This window comes from Sprattus sprattus, assembly GCF_963457725.1.
Source record: "Sprattus sprattus genome assembly, chromosome: 8".
NCBI classification, from domain to species: domain Eukaryota; kingdom Metazoa; phylum Chordata; class Actinopteri; order Clupeiformes; family Clupeidae; genus Sprattus; species Sprattus sprattus.
Window position 1 is genome coordinate 16,012,904 of NC_137927.1, and position 16,559 is coordinate 16,029,462.

General features: G+C 44.7%; 1 protein-coding gene across 1 annotated transcript; it reads left to right on the forward strand.

Moving 5' to 3' along the window:
* Positions 1-634: 634 nt before the first annotated feature.
* Positions 635-15,494, forward strand: LOC308368997 (C-type lectin domain family 18 member C-like; the record flags this gene model as incomplete). The annotated part of the gene is made up of 12 exons (XM_080843308.1): positions 635-758; positions 1,282-1,373; positions 8,276-8,506; positions 8,932-9,029; positions 9,475-9,596; positions 10,462-10,569; positions 10,830-10,922; positions 11,401-11,507; positions 11,771-11,900; positions 12,248-12,344; positions 12,694-12,785; positions 15,360-15,494. The coding sequence occupies 12 exons, from the start codon at positions 635-637 to the stop codon at positions 15,395-15,397; spliced, it is 1,332 nt and encodes a 443-aa protein (XP_080699434.1). The 3' UTR covers positions 15,398-15,494.
* Positions 15,495-16,559: the final 1,065 nt, after the last annotated feature.

The following is a 16,559-nucleotide window of genomic DNA, read 5'->3' on the forward strand; positions in this document are numbered from 1 at the left end:
CACAAAATAGGGTAAAGCCGACTATATGTTGTGTTTCTCTTTATGGTGAGGCTTGTCACATTTCAGTAAATAGCCTATTCAAGAAAATCCTGTAGGCCTACATTCCAATCAAAGCTTATTCCGGTAATAAATATAACCCAGAAAATAGAACATGTGGTGAGGTAATCTTTTTTATTTAGGGCCTAAAGACCTGTAAGTGGTTCGCTGTAACATAATCTCGGGTCCAACTTTTGAAGACAAATATTTTCATTCAGTGTTTCTATTCTCAGAGATGTTTTTTTTTCAGTGTCCCAGTTTTCTGATAATTGTTTATTGTTTAATTGTTTAACTCTTTTAAAGGTTGAAATAGTAACAGGTTGAGTTAATAGAATGTCTACTCTACATCAAGCAGACACATCATTTTCTGGCATATAGCCTAATATATGTCAAGGTAGCTATATGTTGGCGCTTTAAGGATGCTTTTCCGACGCTGTCATCGACAGAGGTGGCTGGTCCATCTAGACGTGTGCGCGCTGTGGACAAAAAAAAAAAAAAAACGGTTGGAGCAGACTTGTGTTGGGGGAGGAAGAGTGAGTGATTGGGGACGACTGTCAAGAGTTACAGCTTAGTGCTCACACTGTCTGCCCTACCGACAATGTTGTCAGTGAATGGACTTTCGTGTTTGCTTCTACTATTTGATGCACTTATCTCACCCTCATACACTTCGGCATCGAGGATATCCAACGACAGACCAGACGACATGAATCCACCTGCCACGGGTAAGCCATTTTTTATGCAATTCGAGGTGATCGGTCGAATAGCTCGATGGATGGTGAATGGTCGAATAGCTGTTAATAATTTAATTTAAACGCTTTTGAAACGAGATCAACCAAAAGCTAGACTTCTAAAACCTTTTATAGGTTGATGATGAAAAAGTTAACCATCATGCTGCATGTAGGAGGCTAGACTGTGCCTGAAGTTATTTTACTTTTAGTCGCCTAAAAACTTTTGCAAAGTTTAACACTGATGTTAACAGAAATAATAAATACAATTTGGTTTGTCCTGTGCGTGTCTAAATAGTGAAACAAATCAGGACAACATTCAGACAAACCTGCAGGTTAATCTTGAAAGTGTGGAGCTCTTAAAAACACAGTTAATGAATAAACACATTATGTTTGAATACCGTCACAGGCTATGCATTGCATAAACTAAACTTGTCTGTGTTTCAACTTTACATGCTTGTCGTTTCCATGGAGACTTGTCCTAGTGGTAAAGTAATTGCGCGCTTTCTTTTTATTCTAGGGCTTGGGGTGAAGGAGCATTTTCAGATTGTTACACAGCACAATAGACTGCGTAGTCGGGTCAGCCCTATGGCCGCGAACATGCAGAAAATGGTTGGTAGCTTTGCTTCTCGAACACAGAATTTAAATTGTGTCTGACGGTCTTTTCAATTGCTTGACAACTACTGCATTTGTTAAACCTGCAAAATGCTCTTGTAGGCTTCTAGATTTAACAATTGAACGATAATCCCCTTCTTTCCATTCAGAAAGAATTCAAAGAGGTCCAACAAGCAGGGAAGTGTGTAGATTTTCTATGGTTTAGAAGTGGTTTCCGGAGCTTGGGGCTTTGCTCATTGAATAAGACAAGCAGCACCAGCAGCAAGCTGAGGGAGGAAGAGTTGGGGAAACTTTTTGATACAACGTTTTAAAATAATGATGAATTTTGGCAGTCTGTGGTTGTGTTTTGCATTCATTTCCGTCTTTCCTTTTTGTGGATAACTGGCCTTGCCTCTGAAGCTGAACCTTGAATTGTGTTTTGTCACCCCACCATGTCACCTCTGACCCCCTCATCCTGCCATACTCTCCCCACCCCAACCAATCACTGCCCATGTTGCTGGGAAAAAAAATTCTGCATCAAATTTTGTATTGCCCAGACATAAATGGGAATGAGAATGTTGTGGCATTCCAGCAATACAGATGAAGAGAAGGAGAGGTGGATAATTTGCATACAGACAGAAATGATCCATATTCTCCAGGAAATCAACAGCTGTCACACGCATCTAATTTGTTCCGTTTTTTTTTTTACAAACACACACTCTCTCTCTCACACACACACATACACACACACGCACACACACTGAATTATTATTCAGAAGCATCCTGAAAACAGGAAACCCTGCTAACTAGAAGAGCTGCTGTAATAACATCTCACGCGTTTGCTCTGCTCTCAGCGCGTCAAAGGAACAAAGAGGCAACAGGGAGATTTACTGTGCCAGACATAACACGTAAGCTCAGCGTCTACTGTCACCAGTCACTATTCTGCCTCCCTGGCTGCTGTAACAGTTCAGTGAGTTCCAGGGTCGCGTCTGCCGGCAAACGCAGCAATGTCACCTGAAATAGAGCCGGGACAGAAATACTTCTTGGTGCTCTTTCCCAGGCTCTCTCTCGCTCCCTTTCTCCCTTTCTCTCTCTCTATCTCTCTCTCTCTTATTCTCTTTCCATCTGCATCGTTGGGAAGGTGCCAGATTGCCATCAGGGAGCCTTGAGGTTAATGCACCATGCCGCAGCAGACACCCCCTCACCCCTCACCTCCTCCGCCACCGAAAAGAGAAGGGCAGTTTTCCTCCAGAGACCCTGGGAAGAGTAGGGATTCGCTAATGGAATCATCTGTGTAGGTACCGATACTCAAACTCTGAAGCCGCAAACAGTTGAGCTCACAACGCGTGACAGACTCTCACAGGCGGAGGTCATTCAGTTGGCACTGGTGAGGTTTTTTTTCCCATTAACTCGAAATATGTCTTGTCCAAGTACGACAAAGGTTTTATTTTCAAATGTAGGATCCTGTATTGAAATAACCATATGCCCAGCAGTGCTATCCCTTCCATGTGATTCAGAGGCACTTAGGGCACAGCTGTGAGAGGAGGGCAGGCCAGGGTGATAATCCACAGATGGTTCATACACAGGGACTTGGAGTCACTTGGACTTTGGGGGGCCTAGACTAAAGAGGCTTCCAGTACAAACCCTGTACAAACAAATGGCAGAGATGATTGAGTCATTATTGGCCACTCAATGTCAGTGGTCAACTCTGTGCTAGGGTCTGTAGCAGGAACTGCTTAGCAAACCTAATGCTATGTCGCCATTCATAGACACTAGACAAATCTCTCCAAAGCTTTTTTTTTGTCACGATAATAATGGGTGCTAAGTGAGGTAGTGAAACATCTTCAAAAGTGTTGCTGATACAAGCCATTCCTTCAGATTGTTTCTTTATTCTCCAGACACCTGAAGCATTTTAGGTCTGAAGGCCTAATTACATTTCGCAAGTCTTTAATGGAACGCATAATGCAACTGTGTACCAAACTGATTTTGGACTAACACTTATTACTGGAGGGGATCTGCTCATGACTGATAATGGAGAGAGGCAGAGAGGGAGGGAAGGAGGATCATCATCACTTTGTATTCAAGGCTGCTGCATTTCAGGTAATTTCTGCAGAGCCCCACAGTGGCTCTCCTGGAGAGTTGAAGTGGGATATTAAAGTGCTTTTTTACAGATAACATTTTAAAAGGCTCCAGGCACGGCCCCCTCTCTTATGATTATCATTCAGGAATATTTGCACACGAATCCATAAGCGCCGTCTGATTGTCCGTGGCTATAAAAAGATTACAGACTCTCCGGGGAGCTCAAAGCGTTGCTCTCTGTGGGAGATAAGATACTCTAATTTTTATGAAGTTTCACAAATGATGCTCTTTCCTCGCCTCTTTCTCTTGCGTTGACCCCTTCTGGGGTTCCTGGAGAGGAGTACAGCGGTAGCTGGAAGAATGGTGCAGGGATGGAGGGGAGGGGGGAGGCCTTTGAATTAGTGCCTCTCATTCAAACTTCAAACGCTGAATAAAAGCACAAAAGTCCTCAGATGTATTTAGTGTGAAAATGGAAGATGGAAAATGACTGTGTTCATGTGTGTATTCACTGTGTGGTGTGTGCGTGTGTGCGTGTGTGTGTATGTCTGTATGTCGTGTGCTCTGAAGGGTGAGAGATTTTCAGCATCTTCCTCTGCTCTTGTTATATTTTGCTATCGTGACATCAAAATAAATTAGTTGTCAAAAAAAAAAAAATGAATTTTCACCCATTCTCTCAAACTTTCAGTTTTTGTTGTGTGCCTTGTCTCGTTCAATACATCAGAATCAGTTTAGCCCCGTTTTCTCCAAGCCCCTTTATTTTGAGCTCTGGTGAACATTGACACCTGAAATTGGATTGCTGTGTATGTTTCATTAGGGGTGTGACATGACTTCCCTTCGCCTCCCTCTCAGAATGACTACAGCCTCTCTCTAAGTGAGTTTGAACAACATCACAAGACAGAAAACACAAGAGTCACAAAATTGCGCCCATCCTGCTCTAATCTGTAGTTGATGTCACCACAGAGTGTTCTTTGTCCCCAGCCGCTCCTTGTCGGACAAATGTGTGTATGTGTGTGTTTAAACATGTATATCATTATCTGCTCGCATCCCCTTTTTTGTTTCCCTTGTTTGTTTTGGGGCATCTGACAGTGAGATTTGTATTTGATCAGTCATTACAATCCGTTCGCTCGTTGTCTGCCTTCAGCGCCGAGACAGGAGACGCTGAGGTGGAAACACAGAGCCTGTAGCGGTTCTCTTGGGAGGGGGAGACCGTGCAATTCCATGCAACCAGAAGAGCATCTCAGTGGAGAACAAGAAAAGAGGAGGACAGCACCCTTCACCGCCCTCCTCCGTCTCCCCGCCTTCAGCGCATTCTTCACCCGTATTCTCTTGTTATCCCTCATGTGGATCCATCAGAAGTCACTCAAGGGGAAATTGACACTGATGTGTTTTGGCTGTTTTAATTCATTTTGTGCACTGGAGGGGGTCAGCGTGGCCGCAACACACGAGTGAGTGAAAGCCGGGCACGGAGAAGGGGAGCTGAATGCGCTCTGACAGGCCCCAGCGCCTCATTGAGAGGAGTCCTCTAGGTGATGGCTAGTTGGCAGCAGGCCTCAGCTCTCCAGTGAGAGAGTGCACAGAGCTCAGGCTCTTCAACTGGGCGATGGTAGGGTGGGGGGCTGGGGGGATGGGGGGGTGGAGTGGGTCAGAGACGGATGGCTCACTCGACCATTGATTCACACTAACATGTCTTTTTCGTCTTGGACCATTTTACACGGCCCCATACCCGTCCCCCACTACACACACACCCTCTCTCACACACACACACACACACACAGACCCTTCCCGCTGCCCTCTACTCTCCCTCCTCAGACTTGTCTCCCAGGCTGCTGAAATGGGACCTGTTCTTAGGGGGGCCCCCGTGGTGAAACCACATCTGCGGGAAACTACATTCCCCTCCCCACCCGCTCCATGATTTCACACTCTTCATTGGAGTGGTGACAGGTGTTTCCATGGCGACAGGCCACCCCGAAACGTCTCACGTTGACTGGGGCCAGACACTTAGCTGCCACTCAGCAGTCAGGAGATGGGATGGGGTCAAACACATTAGCGTTTGGGACAGACACTGGCATGCTTAGGGGTGCTCTGAGGGGCTCTCGCTCACTCTTTCATCATCACAGAAGACTTTTGGACAAACTAGCAGACAAACTCAATTCACACTTCTGTGAAACTAGCAGGAAACTGGTGTTGTTGTAATTCCTATCACAGTATGTTGGTAGTGTGGTAGACTTGTGTTTGGTGTGAAATACTGGCGGAGTTGGACAGCAATTCTTGAATTGAATTGAATTAAAAAAAAAATTGAATTGAAATCAGATACATGCTTTTCTTTTTTTGTGAGGTGTTCACATCCTCACATGGCTGCTTTCTCTGTTACTCTGCTAGATCTACTCCATCACACCACCATCAGGGTGTGGCCGTGTGGCCCCATCTGTCCCATGCACCCACTCCCCCCTCCCCAGCAGTGCTCCCTCCATCTGATCTCATTTCATGTCATTTTATCTCTAACCTTCAACATCTTCCCAGTTTTGCCTCAGTGGCTCCGCCTTGCTCCCCACAGATTTGAATCTGTGACACTTCACTGGAGGAGCACAGAGCAGGAGGGGAGGGCAGGAAGTCATGGGCAAGCATTTGACTGTGTGATGAAAGAGTGGTCAATTAAGCACTAACACACAGTCATGTGGTGGGCATCAGATCAAAAGCAAGATATTTTTGAAGGCAAGACTGCTGGGGTATTTTAAAACCCGCTCACACACACACACATGCACACACACATACACACACACACACACACACACACACACACACACACACACACACCTGTCCTGTACACCACACACACTGCCATGTGTTACTGCTCTCCTGCAGTGGTCCAACTTTCAGTGTCACACTTCTCATTAGGAGGGGATGCTAACAAGACAGACTAATCTGATCCCCCAAACACGGCCATCACTCATAGACATTATGAAGGAGGAAGCTGTCATACGGGAGCTTTGTCCCCGGCAGATTGCCCTCTTCCTCTACCCCAGGGTTGGGGGGGCACTGGAGGGAGGAACGGCACCCCTCACCTCTCCTTCCATTACCACAGTGCAAGGTCTGACTGTTGCCTGTTTTTAATTAGAAAACAAATGTACGTTGACTGTTGCATAGGTTATCTTAACATTGTTTCTATATTTTCACAGCTAACAAATTCAATTTCATTTCATCAATCAGTTAAAATACCTCAAAGTACTTCAACTGATTGATGTGTTGTCATATTGAATAGACTTCTTCCTTAGTGCTTAGGTCACCTAAGTCTCACTTTGGATAATAGCATCAACCAAATGAGTAAATATGAATGTAAACTTAATAAAAAAAACAGATGTCCATCAGCTGTTGCTTTTCTTTAACATTGTGTCTACATTTGTACATGTTAAACATTCTTTATTTAATTTCATCAATAAGTTAAATTTATGTAATCCTTTGAACATTTTTTAAATCTTATTTGATTTGATCAGAGCACCTGTTTACAATGGGTTTTATCATTGGCTATGTATTGTTCCATGTTCATTTCATTTTAAGTCTGTGTCTGTTGTGTTCATAATTAGACTAGCTATCCCTTCTGATGCAACAGGCCCTGACCACATTATAAGTACAAATGGGCTATAGACTCATCACCAAACTGCTTAGTTCCAGGCTGTAAGAGCACTGCCATACTTTATTTGACCAGTAGTTGGTTGTTTACGGTTCTTGTTCCATTTTTTAGCCCTCAACCCGTCCGTGCCCCCCTTGCTTGAAACCCCCCCCACACACACACACACACTTTGGGAACCACTGAGCTATCAGCTTGCAGCCTCCCAGGAGGGTTGGCACCCTTCTTATGCAGACAGTGTGCCAGGTCCAAAATAAGGATGATAATTTGTCCAGTGTGTGAGTGAAGGGCAGCAGAAGGTGAAGTCATGACTTGGCATAGATGCCTGTCTGGTGCCTTTTATGTCGCTCAATGCAGCACTCTTCTCTCATCAGCTAAACACGCTGCATCAGAACAAGAGCCTGTTAGAGATCTCTCTCTCTCTCTCTGAATGTGTGTGTTAGAGAGGGTGTGTATGAGTGTATGCATTTGTGTGCATGTGCACATACACGTGCATGTGTATATTTCCCAATTTTCTTTGTGTGTGAGTATATCCCTTACTAGATCTACACGACTCAACAACATATATTATGTTCTATTCATCTATACATGTTCTTACACATTCTTAGCCTTTCTGTGGACACACTCCACGGGCCCCTTATACCCATGCTAATTATAGAACCCTTCTTTTAGTTTAAATGCAAGACTAGTCCTTCGCAGCACACCATTATCAGTTTTAATTAGCATGAAACACATGCAGTTATTTGAAAGAGGGTTAAGGGAATATTTTGGGTCAAATTGAGTTTAAGCATTTCCCCTCCTAAGCTGTAGGTCTTAAAACTCGAAGATTCAAAGTTAGAATATATCCTAAAATAATACTTCTCCGTTGAGAGTAAAAGCAGATAAGTTCAAACGTCACATTTTTCTGAAGACAAGAATTTCTTTGGAAGTGGAACTTTAGATGGATTCTAGATTTCAAGCAGCTGACTCAAGAAGTGAGGAGGTTTTTGTGTGGGCCCTCTTGAACACAACAGCATCCCTGGATAAAAAGACCACTTTAGGTTACAATAGAGAAAACCGGCCCGTTGGGTCCCCGCGTCCCAGGGGTATTTCCCATTGTGCCATGTTTTTGTTTTTCACGTGTATGTTATGTGACTGTGTGTACATGTGTATACAGAGTGTCCACCCAGTAGTAACCTTTCTCACCCTGACCTCCACCCCACACTTTCCTTCCCAGGAGTGGAGTGAGCCGCTGGCTCTCCTGGCCCAGGAAAGGGCAACCTCCTGCTCCCTGGACACTGCAGAACAGGAGCAGAGCTTGGGGCACGTGGGCTGGAACACCCATCAGTCAGCCCACAGAGAAGCCTCCTTCACCGAGGTCATCGACTCTTGGTTTCTCGAAGGCCGGGACTACGTCTACCTGGGCGGTCAGTGTAGGGAGAACAGCACCTGTCAACACTACACACAGGTACACAAAGCTTTAGATGAGATCTTGTGTGTCTGAGCCGCAGGACAGACTGTCTCAGCTTCACTGTGCTCTCCTCATCGCATTGAGTTGGGCAGCTCAGCCGTGTCACTTCCTGTTTACTGCATGATGAACTGAAGTCTGTGCTCTGATGTTTTTTTTTCCTGAATCTGAGGTACAAAAACAGTGCAGGTTTGGATACAGTGCACATGTAACACTAAGTGCATGCCCTGCCATCACCAAATATGGTCATATGCAGGCCCTGGATTGGTAGTCATTTCTCTCTTAGGGCCTTTGTGGTAAAAGCAATCAGGAGCTCGGGACCTTAATGGCCTTAATCGGTCATCTGATATAACATGAATACAAATCTCAGGGTTGAGTATTGTGTTGAAGTGATGACCATTCCTCTGACTATCACTGTGTTGCAGCTGGTGTGGGCCACATCCAGACACGTTGGCTGTGCTCAGCATGTGTGCAGGAGAGGAGGCTTGCTCTGGGACCTGTTTGTGTGTGCCTACTCCCCCGGGTGAGCAAACCAGTCCACAGCTCACAGGTTGGGTTTCATAGGACAGAAAAGACTTCTGTTTCTCACTGCTCCTAGTGTGGTGGTTGGTCCGATGTAGTATACAAATGCCATAATCAAATGCTGACAACTTATGCATTCATTACTTTAAATGTATTTAAAGGATGGGATTGTATACTTTCAGAAGAAAAAGTGGTTATTCAGTATGTTGACAAAGAGTTGACCTGGCACCCTCTGATGAAGAGTTCTTTGTGTAGCTTTCTGAAGAACCTTTGAAGCGTCAATTTCTTTAAATGTGCTTACATTAGTTCCACCTGAAACCATCTTAATTACATTTTCAATCGCCTGCTCAAATATGTCATGAAGCAAATAATACATGTTTTGAAGACAAGACTTTCTCCATTCTCTGCTAACTGGTTTCATGTGCAGGATCCATGTCTGTGTGCAGGGGGAACTGGGAGGTGAATGGCCGGCCTGTGGGGCCCTACAAGGCTGGAGTCGATTGCTCCCTCTGCACCTCCTCAATGTCTGGCTGCTTCAGGCTCTGGAACCATGTTGGGGGACTTTGTGGTAAGATTCCCAGATGATCAGCTCAAATCTGATTTTAATCAATATTTGTTATCCATATCTTACCCTGTTTTCAGTACACAATGGTTTACATGTATTCAAAGTGGTTAGTTTAGTTGCCCATTTCCAAACCTTCAGGTGGGTTACATTACCTACGCTCTTGTCAAGCTCAATCCATGGACTGTGTTTTGATGAGCATGTCACTCAAAACTGCAGAGACATCATCACACCCTCAGGTCCAAAGTTTAAATGAATTAGTCATCATGAACTGTCTGTGCCTCCTTTTTTAAATTTTTTTTTTTAAATGTTAAAGATTTATTTTTGGGCTTTTGGGCCTTTAATCGATAGTTGAAGTGAAGAGTGGGACAGGAAATGAGAGGGAGAAGAGGTGAGGAGTGGACAGGAGAAATGACATCAGGCCAGAATCAAACCTGTGTCCTCCATGGGCATCAAGCCCGATTCTGGTCGGGGCTGCTGGTTGCGCCACAGTGCCCCCCTTGTGCCTTCTTCTTAACCATTATCCACTTTGGCATAAGGTGTCATGTGCTTTTTAGTCACCCCCTCTTTGAAACAGTGAGTTTACTCCAACGTATTTATAGTTAATTGAGTAAGGCTATGTTTAATTTGCACACTGAGAGATGAACACATGCCTTCTTTATTCCACATGATTGCGAATGATAAATAGTGTCAGGGTATTTTTTGAAAAAGCCATGTGTGCTATGAAAGGGGCTGTCTCTTGTCCTCTTGTGACTGAGACTGACCCTGTGTTTGCTTCTGAGTGTGTGTGTGTGTGTGTTTATGGATATACATTAAATTACATATATGCAAATGTATGCGTGTGTGTATGTGTGTTTGTGTGTCCCTGCAGAGACTCCACGCAACCCATGTCGAATGAGCTGTGGGCAGCATGGTCGTCTGAACATCTCCTCGTGCCAGTGTCGCTGCTCCCCCGGCTTCACTGGCCGCTTCTGCCAGGGTACCAGCCTAACACCCCCACCCATCCCCTACCCCACACCCAAAACACCACCCTGCAAGTCTGTCAGCTCCCACTATCCCATAGCCTAATCACACTTCCCTCGACACTAAGCTGACAGTTTACCTCTCTCCATCTTCACCGTATTAGCACATAATGCCGTGTCATGACTTTATAGTCGTACAGTGTGTTGTGCAGCCAGAGTGCCGTGTTGGTGTGGTGACCTGCTTGTGTTCGATGAATAATTGATTGTTGTTGGCCAGTGCGCTGTAGTGTCCAGTGTGTCCATGGGCGGTACAGAGAGGAGGAGTGCTCGTGCCAGTGCAATGTCGGCTACGGTGGAGCCCAGTGTGCCGGTGAGTGGTACCGCTATCCCAGTCGGCGTGACGACTCTATCTTCCCACTCACTTTCCCCTCACTTTTTCATTGCTGTATTCTTTTTGGAGGGAGGCTGCGATGTTTGATGTCAAAATTCTTTCTTTACCGGAGGGCACTGTCTATAATTAAAATGGGCTGGGCCTTGTCACAGCAGTTCCATGTGCTTTGAGTCAGAAAACCCAGCTGTGCCTTCTATTTTCAAGCCATAATGTGTTTGTGGGAACTTTAACAGCACATTAATCAGACAAGACAGACACTTATTTATTATCTTCAAAAATATTGAATGTATCAAAATGTGTACTGTATGATCCGTATGATTACTTGTGCATTATAGATAAGTCTGCATATTGTGTATTACTATTTTTATAAATGGTTTTTGTGCATTATGTATATATTGTGGTGTATTACTATTGCGCATTACTATTTTTATATACTTTATCTGATATTTGTGTTTAGAGAAGCTGCAATTCCCCTACCACAGCTGTGATGTGCAGATTGATGGAGAATGCTTCATGGTGTCTTCAGAGGCTGAGGCATTCTACCCAGCCAAGCTGCACTGTCAGGTAATGTGTCTCTCACATCAGTTGACAGGCTTCTAGTGGACTACCTAAACTGGTAAATGACAAAGTAGTAAATAAAGTGGTACATGCTTGAATTCATTTGAGCATTTTTCATGTATCCTTTGTTTAAGACATATGATACTATACTATATCCGATTGGCATTATTAAAAACAATTTCACATGTATTGACTGACTGAATTTGACTAAATGGATCTTCAAAATGTATGGGCAATTGTTATTTGTGGATTTGTTGTTCTGACCCCAGGAGAGAGGGGGTATTCTGGCTCAGATCCACAATCAAAAGGTTCAAGACATCCTGGCCTTTTACCTCAGCCAGCTGGAGACCACCAATGAGGTGACAGATCCTGACTTTGAGACGAGGAACTTCTGGGTAGGTGAGTACACACACTTCCCCTTCGTCCTCCAGCTGGACTGTGTGAGTAGACAACTTAAAACATCCTTGTCCTTATTCTTTAAGTGTGTAACCCAGTTCACTTCAAGCATCAATTCTTTCAAATGTGTCCCATTTGAATAATTGCATGTTTGCATATTTCTTGTGGGTCTATTTATTATTTATTAAATTATCTTTCAATGAACGATTGTTTTTGGTGATACCTTCTATTGTTTGGTCCCATATGAAATCACTTCTGCCATCCCTTTATTTATTAAAGATGATAATGATATAAATATTTATACACAAATCAGAACAAGGTTTGTAGGAAAGCATTGTCTTCTGTCTCAGGACTTACTTACAAGACCCTGAAGGACGCCTTTCGCTGGGACACTGGAGAGAGTCCTGCTTTCACCAGCTTTGCTTTTGGACAGCCTGATAACCTAGGGTATGTGTGTGTGTGTGTGTGTGTGTGTGTGTGTGTGTGTGTGTGTGTGTGTGTGTGTGTGTGTGTGTGTGTAATAATAGGGTTATGGGTGGAGAAAGATAGAAAGCACTTGAGACGTTCAGACCTGAGGCCATTGAAGAAACATTTTCATGCTGTACATTGAAAAAAAGTTTCTTTTGCCAGTTGACTTTCCAGTTTCTAGTTCAAAAGCAGGGATCAAAGGAATACATTGATAAATCACGATTTTCATCTGGCCTTTGTAGTTCTCTGCTCTCCAGAGAAGTTTTGCTTTTTGTTTGTAGTGTCCTGTTTTGACCACTGGGTGTCCCTCTCTCCTCTGTGTCCACAGCTTTGGAAACTGTGTGGAGATGCAGGCTGCCAGTGCCTTCAACTGGAACGATCAGCGCTGCAAAACACGAAACAGATACATCTGCCAGTTTGGTGAGCCTCCAAGCCTTCTATGTATATCATGTAGACCGCCACCACTGTGATGGAGAGAAAGACATGACAGGAGAGGAACAGAGTGGGGTTTGGGGGAACTGTGACAACGAAAGGCGGAGTGAAGTTGAATTTTGTCAGCTATGTCTTTTGGAGCAATCCTAAGTGTCCGGTCCTCAGTCTCAATCTTTTGAGAAGAGAGGTGGTGTTAACCAGGTAGAGGCTCATTTGATCCCTAATCCTCTAAGTGGAATTGGCATCTTGTCCTGTTATGGCCCTGCTGCCTGTGGCGGACCCTGTGTCTGTCCCTCTCAATTTGACAGAGAGAGACTGGGGTACCACTGTGTTTTCTGTTAACAGCCCTATAAATATCTGAGAGAGAGAGAAAGAGAGAGAGAGAGAGAGAGAGAGAGAAGAGAGAGAGAGAGAAATAGAGTGAGAGAGATAGAGAGAGAGTGAGAGAGAGAGAGGAAGAGAGAGAGGGAGAGAGAGAGGGAGAGAGAGAAAACCTCACACAAGAATGCAAATGAAAAACAATACAAGACTAATTAATATTTAATTTTTACAGCAGATTTGACATGCTGCGCTGCCACCACAGGCCAATACATATAAAGACAGAAATGAAAGACTCGGTTATTTGCCATTTATTTTTCTGCTGCTTATCAGAGCTGCTACGGTTGGCACAACTGTCTCCCCTCCCTGCTTATCATCAAAAATAATTCCAGTCACAAAATAGAAGCGCTGCCAACTATCTGATTGCTTATCATCACTAAACCTGTCACAGTGCAATATTTATAATCACCTGTGGGCAATGTTTTTTATTCTACTCTATCAGCAAATAGATTCGCAATATGAAAAAAGCAGTGACAACAACAATAGCGGCGTAAACAGTGACAGACACAAACGCAAGCATTCACCGGCACAGATGGAGGTTGCTGACAGTTCATCAAACACTGGCAAGGCCTTTTACCGGGCAGCGTGGTGCGGCACACTGCCATTAAAGTGAATGCATGTGAAAAAAAACAAATACAGACAGCAGATGTAAACAAAATGGCCTTTAAAGCCCTTGATCTGGACAAGCTCAGCTTTTACGACCTTCTCCCTTAGACGAGTTCTGCACATGAAAGGTTGCTCCTCTCCCTCGTCAGTCGAACACTAATGATGCTCCGCGCTAATCAATGGCGCTCGCCATAAAATGCTTTAAAAGGATCGATGCGTGTCACTCCGAACGCTGGCACCTCTCACCGTTTTCTCAAGAAGCCCCCAGGTTGTTAAGTCCGTCCACGTTCCGCCCGCGCGAGAAAAAGCACTCTTGTTTTATTTTGTTTAGCTTTGTGTTTTGCGTTTGTGATTGCTATTGATCACTCAGAGGCACCTTCAGGCACACCTCTCATCGCCATGGTGACACTAAAGTATGCACATTCATTTCAGTAGTGCCTGTCTATGAGGAGGGTTAACACTGACGAAATAAACTAATTGATTAATTGCTTTTCCTCTCTCTCTCTCTCTCTCTCTCTCTCTCTCTCTCTCCTGCCACTCCCCCTGCTCCAGTGCTAAGTGGCTGAGTGGCTGCTCTCACGTAGGAAGTTAATTGGCAATGGGTGGGGCTGGGCGGTCGGAAGGGAGGGATGGAGGGACGAGGGTGGATGCAGGGAGCAGAGAGATTGCACTGAGGGACTGAGGGACTGGAGGTGGAAACCGATGCTACCCACCAGAGAGCTGACTGGCAGGCAGGCTGGAGATCCGGAGGCGTGATGGGCCACGTTTTATATAGCGCCTATCTCCTCTGCCAAGCACTCAAAGCACTTTACAGCTAATGTTCACCTACCAGGGGGAGGAGGCAGCTGTACAGAACACCAAGCCTATTCGCTGGGAACAACATTGCGGGGCTCAGTGTCTGCTCAAGGATGCTTCAATGATGAAGCTGGTAGACGGAGGATCGGACTGGGAAACTCTCTGATTGCTGCCGGTCCAGGCGTAGGCCTGCTGAGTGCTGTGTGGTTCTCTCTCTCACACACAGAGAAAAGTGGATGTTTTTGCAACACGGACTGCAGAGATAACCGGCCACAGCCGCTATGCCCAGATATGTCTGAGAATACCTGGAACAAGTTATGTTTTGAGGGGAAAAAAAGAACAGGAGGAAATCAGTTATTCTGTGGGTGAGGCCTTTTACCTTCTCCCAAAGAATATTAATGCAACCGCTACCGAATCAAGTCCGAATGGAGGCTGCTGGATTAAAGGGGATTTGTGTTACAAGCCACACTGTTTATTTCTTCCAGCTAAGCTTTTTTCCCCCCTCTTATTTATTTATATATAGCATAGTATTCTTCAGTGTATTTGTAATGAGTGTATATGTGTTTGTGTGTGTGTGTGTGTGTGCAAACATTTTAGTTGTTTCAGGTGATGTTGCATACATCATTTAAATTGTATGCAGGTCTTGGCATTTTATGCAGGCCTGGACGTGTACATACAGTACATACATATATTCTGAGATGTCCTCATTTTTCCTGTGGGTGTGTGTGTGTGTGTGTGTGTGTTTGTGTGTGTGTGTGTGTTTTTAAATTCATCTGTTTATAGCTCCTGAGCATATAGCGGTATGGGAGAGAGGCCGGTGAGAAGGCCTGTTACCAACATGAAGATTCAGAGGTGGGGGCAGTGAGGGGAGTTTCATGAGAATGAACCTCGCTGGACTGAGTCCCCTGTCTGCACTGCACTTCAGGTCATCAACTCACTACCCAGGGGCAACTGCTGAACCCCACTTTTTGACATTTTCTTAAGGTTTGTGATAAAGAGAGATACTAGGACATGCTGTTGGTAAGACTCACAGCCACCCTCAGCACCCCCACACACTCTCTTCTTTTGGAACTTGGCTTGGAGGACAGGCCCTACTTTTTGTGCTTTCCTGCAGTGAGCACATGCGCTCCCCCATCCCTTTTCCTGGATTCATGTTTTGTGCAACTGCTGCAGTGGCTGTCTGAACAGGTTTGAGGGAGAGGGCTGGGGGTTACGTTGTGGGGAGAGAGGCGGCAAGTTTGGGTCCTTCCCCGCAGCTCTCCTCAAGTCTTCCAGCGTCTGGTCTTCTTCTTATTCCAGCAGGCCTCAGCCCCCTCTAAAACCCATACATATTAATGGGACTGATAAACACATGGCGCAGACGCAGCGGAGCAGTCCACTGCCACCACGGGCTGGGAGCTCTCCGCCTCTCTGTTTGTATTTCTCCCCATTTGTATTTCATTCCCACCGTCATTCCTTCCTGCTCTCTGCCGCACTCACCAGCTCTCGTTTCTAGTGGATTCTCAGTTCCTGATATTCACATTTTCCAGTCAGTAGAGATGGTAAGGGTGCTGAGGTGTGAGGCTTAAGTTAAATCACAGATACCGTCATTAGAAAGTCACTTGTAAATCGAAAGTCTTCATTTCCTTAACACTTCATGGAGTTCAAGTTCAAGATCTTAAGTCTGCCTCTTTTTGTGCACTTACTTATCAAGGGAAATGCTGTTAAGTAGATGGTTGATTAATTCGATTTTTGATGATTGCTAGTATAAAGTTTTTAAAGCTCTTTAACAAGAAACACTGCATATGAAGGTTATGCCAAGTTTAACTTAGTCCATATGTCATACAGGTTGATGTATCAGTAAACAAAAACTGAACACTCACTTACACTCCCGTGACTGAGTCACAGACGTCTGTGTCCGGCCTTTAGACCAATGAGGCCTAACTTTTTTTTTTCTGAAACCCAAAACATGAAGGTCAGCATCAAGCTGTGTTGTAAAAAAAA